Genomic DNA, 6,257 nt, shown 5'->3' with positions numbered 1-6,257 from the left:
GTCGTAAGGGGACCAAGAGGTAATTTGGCTTCCCACGCTATCTCCTTTCTTTTCTAAACCACAGCCAGTAACTACTCCTTTCTGTGAAGTTTTCTCTCTTCTTCTTCTTCTTCTTCTTCTTCTTCTTCTTCTTCTTCTTCTTCTTCTTCTTCTTCTTCTTCTTATTATTATTATTAAAACTATTTATTATTTAATAATAATAAGATTAATAATAATAATAATAATAATAATAATAATAATAATAATAATAATAATATGTATTATTATTATCATTATTATTATTAAACTACTTTTATTATTAATGAGTATTGTAAGTATTTGAAATATGGCATGTTAAATCAAGCATTAGAGTTTGATCATTTCGACTTTTAAAACGCCTGCTTTACAACTGCATTTCCCATAATACCTCGCGTTGTGACTGTTCCGACCGTTCCCCATAAGGCTGTTCGCCCTCTATCTCCAAGCAGGAAGGTCGTTGAGAGACTCACTCAGGTCGAGCAGATTTCACACTTTAACAGTACACGATGCTCGGACAAGCCGTTCGACGATTCGCCACCTCTGCGGTGCGCTCCAGTCACTATGCGGAGGGACCAGGAAAGGTGAGGAGAAAAGAGGATATGCTCAGAATTGGTCGTTTTTTGTTTAAATCTTAAACGCCTGTATGCTTTTTAGGCACAGGCCTGGTGTTCTCCTAAAGACCGACTGGAGGTCGTTTTAAGTGTTTAGTTGAAAGTGATCAGGTTGGTTTGCACATATCACTTGTGAAGCTTATATAAATAGACGTATTAAGTGTTAAACAGTTATTGTGATGGATTGTTAAAGGGCTAACTTAACTTAAGTAACGTTAGAGACGGTTCCTTAGCTTAGCTTAGCATTTGATCAGGCCACCGCGCCAATGTAACGTTACGTTAACATTGAAGTTATACATTCAATGATTTTCAGTATGTATGCATTTATGTACTTTTATTTAAGATTTAAACTAGGTTGACGTATTATGTAACAACAGTGATAAATGTCCTTGATTGGTATTAAGTTAGTGCACCTGCTGCAAGATTAACGCGTAAGTGTCATGGAAAATATTAAATTGTAGTCATGAAATTTTAGTCTTATCATTTTGTTAATATACTTTTTTCTGTAGTTATTTACTCTAGTAATATAAATTGGCAATGCATTGCTTATTATAATTATCCCAAGTATTACGGTTTTTAGTCGAACTAGTGACCAAACGACTGCAGAGGTCCTTGAAAAGTTATGGAAATTCGTTGATCTAAAGGTGCCAGTGCACATACACACAAATACACCTAACGTACATGGTGAAACTCTAAAGTATTTCAAGCACTTTGATAAAGATTGAGCACTATGATTGTTTTATGGAGTTCACAGTGTAATGGAAAACCTGGAAATATACCTATTTTATATGTAATGGAAAAATCTAAACTCAGCATTCCTAATTACTTATTCTAGTTAACTCCTAGTTAAAATATTTTAATGGCTATAAAGTGTTCCTTTTTATGTAATCTGTATACAGTTATATCCAGTAATCACAAGGCATTGGAAAAGAGCATTCTGGCAGGTCACAAAAGCATTAACCCTTTAGGCGCCAGAAGTTTTTTTTATTTTTTTTAAGTTGCCAGCCGCTGCCAGGGTTTTTGACAATTTTCACAAATTGTATAGCCCATATAATATTTTGTTTAATGAATACATGAGCATGCAATATATCAAAATAAAGAGCTGACCCTCTTCTTTTAAACAACAACAAAAAAGTTTTATTCTAGCTTCATGCATTCCTTTTTTTATCAACGCTTAAATATTGGTAGGTTTCATAAAAAAAAGCTAAATTTTTAACAAAAAGCTGAGAAAATCATGTATTTGTGAAAGAATGTTTCCAGATCAGATTCAGAGTGATGATAAAACACAGATAGGAGATCGAGTCCATAAACACTTCTAATGCTTGCACAGTCATGTAACTCCACATTTCATTCAGTAACATTAGGCAGTTTTGATTCATATGCTGTTTATTGACGATGATCACGTTATTTTTCATATGCTTATGATTACATGCGATCGCTCGTTTCTAGGGATGCACGATATTATCGGCACGACATCGGAATCGGCCGATAAACGCTTAAAATATAAAAATCGGCATCGGCCGATATGAAAACATTATGCTGATATGCCTTGCCGATATGATAACGTGTTGATATGCGCCTGCAATAACTCACGTGTGCAAGGAGTGCTACAGCGATAAGACCATGTCAGCACTGCGGTCATTCTTCAAGTGAAAACAAGAAAATACATTGCATGCAGTGATTTATATTGACTGTTTTTAAATGCTGCCTTGAATTTCTGAATGCACGTACAGAAGGACTTGACCGTCAGCAGCAGATTTGCCACGTTTTCACAACAAAACTAGCCCAAAACAAGCCCAATCGCGTCTCCCCACTCTCTAGCGCGTGCGGCAGCCTCCACAGCAGCAGAAGCTCCTCCAGGTCCTAGTGCCCTCCAACTAGACCGCTATATATTTATACATGTAGTGGGGGCGCTGTTGTTACAGTAATACAATGAAAAGTAGAGTACACAAATAAATTGAAGTTACTTCTTGTTCTGAATAAACAAATCAGTGATGATGTCATAAATCACAAGCATGACACTTGAAAATTAAATACTTTTATATGCAGTGTATTAATCTGTAATAAAATTTTACGAAATGGATGATGAAAAATAATCCAAGGTGCTCTACAATAATTGTAGAATTAAAAGACAGCATCAATGGATGTCATGCCACCCCCACTTCATGTGCACAAACGTTAAATCCAAAAATACAATATTTAGGTTACAGCTGCATCTGGGGTGAAAAATTTACTGACTTTATTATTGTTATTTTCAGAGCTTTTAATATACTCTTATCATAAAAAGAACTTCATTAACATTTATTTATCTTCAACAAGAATCCTTTTAGTAAGGATACCTCAGAAATCTGAAACCAGAATGAAAAAAATAGTTTTTGCTCAAAATGGTGTTGTTTCCAAACAAAGGGAAAAAATAAACATATATCGGCATCGGTATCGGCATCGGCCAAAATGAGCTGAAAAATATCGGATATCGGCAAAAATCCAATATCGTGCATCCCTACTCGTTTCACTGCGTCTTACTCGCGTGTGCTTTGATCAGGAGATTCTGTACTCATTCAGAAGATGCGCAATAGCGGCCCCCTAGCATCTGACAGAGCAAACACAGGAAGATATTAGCCTGGAAGCGTTTTCTCACAAATAACGGAAATTTCCGTTTTTGGCGGGGAAAAAGTTAAGACAGGTCTGTGCTAATCCAAAGTTTGTGCACATCTGGTTTTCAAATTTACAAAGTGTGAACGGCAAAGTCAATAATTTAGATCAGATTCCAATCGGATACACAAATAAGCCGTGTGTGAACAGTGTGAACAGTCAAAGACCATATTTAGAAGCATGTCTTCCGTTATGAAATTAATAAAGTCATAAACCATAAGGAAATTATAGTTGCCTACTCAAAGGGTTAGTTCACCCAAAAATTTAAATTGTCATTAATGACTAATGTCGTTCCACACCTGTAAGACCTCCGTTCATCTTCAGAACACAGTTTAGGATATTTTAACTTTAGTCCGAGAGCTTTTCTGTTCCTCCAATGAAAGTGTCCAGAAAGGGAATAAAAACATCATCAAAGTAGTCCATATGTGACATCAGTCGGTTAATTAGAATCTCTTGAAGCATCGAAAATACATTTTGGTCCAAAAATAACATAAACTACAACTTTATTCTGCATTGTCTTCTCTTCCCTGTTTGTTTTCAATCCACAAACAAAGATTCGAATGGTTATGAATCAGCGTATTGATTCATGATTCGTATCGCGTGTCAAACTGCTGAAATCACGTGAGATTTGTGATCCAAATACTGATTCAATACCCTGATTAATAACCGTTCGAATCTTTGTTTGCGGATTGAAAACAAACATGGAAGAGATGATGTTTTTATTACCTTTATGGAAAGGGACAGTATGCCCTGCATACACTTTCAATGGAGGAATAGAAAAGCTCTCGGACTCAATTAAATTAAAACCTAAGATTAACGGAGGTCTTTCGGGTATTGAACAAGATTAAGGTGAGTCATTAGTGACATCATTTACATTTTTGGGTGAACTAACCCTTTAAATTTTCCTGAAACTCAACACATTTTACTGACTTGTAACTTGTCAACTTATTCTAACCCTACCAGTCTACTAATACTATAGAACTCTTGAGTGTAAGTGCATACATGTAAGTGCAATGTTACTTAGTCAACATAATGTGTTAAAGGGGCCATCGAAATAAAGTGAAACCATTTTCAAAATAAATTATTTATTATTGCAGAACCTGCCATTCTCAGTAGAAAACAAGTGGAGGCTTCTTGGCATGATGGTGCTGTTCTTTGGCAGTGGATTCGCCTTCCCATTCATCGTTGTCAGGCATCAGATCCTGAAGAAATGAAGCTCCTATCAGTTGCACATCGTAAGTAGCCTTTGCATTATACACTCTCAGAGCACAAGTACTTCATGACTCTAAATGACCTTTAATGCTCTTTATCGCTATCAAAATTTGAACAGTCACTCTGTTAACCATTCCAAACAAGATTCAATAATTTAGGATGCCATTGTTTAGTCTCCTCTTACACTGCTCCTTTGTGCTTTGTTTTTTAGGTCTGTGTGATTCTTGTGCAGCACAGCTCTCAGTTTCTTCTGGTGTGGATCCTTTAATGTTATTGTAAATAAAATGACCAATTACATTTACTATGATTTTCTCCTCCTTTATCCACGCTTTCCTAAAACTTAAAAGCATGAGTGGAAATTGTTTTTGCGAGAAAGAAAATTGCTTAAAATATTAATGCATCAGTACTGAGTAACATGGGTTGAAAACCTGTGGAGATTTTAGATGTTCACAGATAGTTTTATTCACATACAGAACTCGAGGGGAGCTCTGTGGGAAGAAAAAACTGTGGGATTACAACATGCATATTAAAATGAGAATGTCGGCTGGAATTTTAGATATTCAGTAAGTCAGTCTGTAACAGCTGGGAAGGTGTTTGGTAGAGTATTGTTTTCCCTCTACACTTCTCAGCTTTATGCCTCTGCTCCTGAATTTCACATGAACCCATTATAGTTCAATTAACCTTCTACTGCCAAAAGCTATAAATATCTGGGAACAAAACAACAGGCAGGGAGACTTGCAAAGTGACAGGGTAATATTGGAAAATAACTAGCATTACAAGTTTTTATTTCATTGGGAACTGGCTCAGTCAAGTTATATGCACATCATTCAAGGCAATGCGGCTTGCAATATTTCATTTTTATTTTTTTTGTAAAATGACCAAAGGGGTTGTAATAGAAATGATCTGTAAAACTAGCTTGTCATTCAAACTATCCTGTTCATATACAGTTTGGTTGATTAATGGATTCTGCTACTTTTTAGTGCACAATATCACATGCAGTTCGTTCTTACCACTACTTTACACTGGTTTGTGAAGTATCTTTTTTATTATTATTAATATTATTATTATTCCTTAGGAATTGTAAAAGAAACATCCTATAAACATGCAATATTCCCCAAATATGATTTTAAAAAAAATTCTAAGGCCCACTTTCACAGACAAGGCTTAGATTAAGCCATGCTTAGTTCAGTTAGGACTGAGGTCTTTAACCCTGCTCCTAGTGACCCACTGTCCTGCAGAGTTAAGCTCCAACCCTTATCAAAGTCAGCTGAAGCTAATCAAGCTCTTCAGGATCACTTGTTGAATATACACAGGCAGGTGTGCTGAAGCAGGTTGGAAATAAACTTTGCAGGACAGTTGGAGTCCTCTGAATTAGGACATTTAAGTAAATTTTATAAATTACACTTAGAAGAAACATTACTTTTGGGAATCTTGAGACAAAACAGAGGCATATTTTAAGATAGGTCAACGCAAATTGCTTTCAGTTAAAACAACTCAAATATGCATTTTAGTCCGGTTCTAGTCTTAAGCGTTATCTGTAAAACCGGCCATACATTTTCTAGAATCAGCACTAGTTTTATATTTCAGTGTCATTTACACTTTACAATAAGGTTCAAGTTAGTTGCAATCAAATATTATCTTAACATTTACTAAAACATTTTTGAAATCAAAAGTTCATTGCTAAGGACCTGAGCTAACATAAACTATACTCTGAAAAATGTTGGGTTAAAAACAACGTCCCCTTACGACACACACCCAGGTCTG

General features: G+C 35.6%; 1 protein-coding gene across 1 annotated transcript; it reads left to right on the top strand.

Annotated features, from left to right (window-relative positions):
* The first annotated feature begins 417 nt into the window (after positions 1-417).
* Positions 418-4,794, top strand: cox7c (cytochrome c oxidase subunit 7C). The gene is made up of 3 exons (XM_067440064.1): positions 418-599; positions 4,379-4,516; positions 4,705-4,794. Exons 1-2 carry the CDS (start codon positions 525-527, stop codon positions 4,493-4,495), a joined length of 192 nt encoding a protein of 63 aa, XP_067296165.1. The 5' UTR covers positions 418-524; the 3' UTR covers positions 4,496-4,516; positions 4,705-4,794.
* Positions 4,795-6,257: the final 1,463 nt, after the last annotated feature.

This window comes from Pseudorasbora parva, chromosome 3, assembly GCF_024679245.1.
Source record: "Pseudorasbora parva isolate DD20220531a chromosome 3, ASM2467924v1, whole genome shotgun sequence".
Classification (NCBI taxonomy): domain Eukaryota; kingdom Metazoa; phylum Chordata; class Actinopteri; order Cypriniformes; family Gobionidae; genus Pseudorasbora; species Pseudorasbora parva.
Note: the sequence above shows the minus strand (reverse complement) of the source record. Positions and strands in the feature narration are given on the sequence as shown.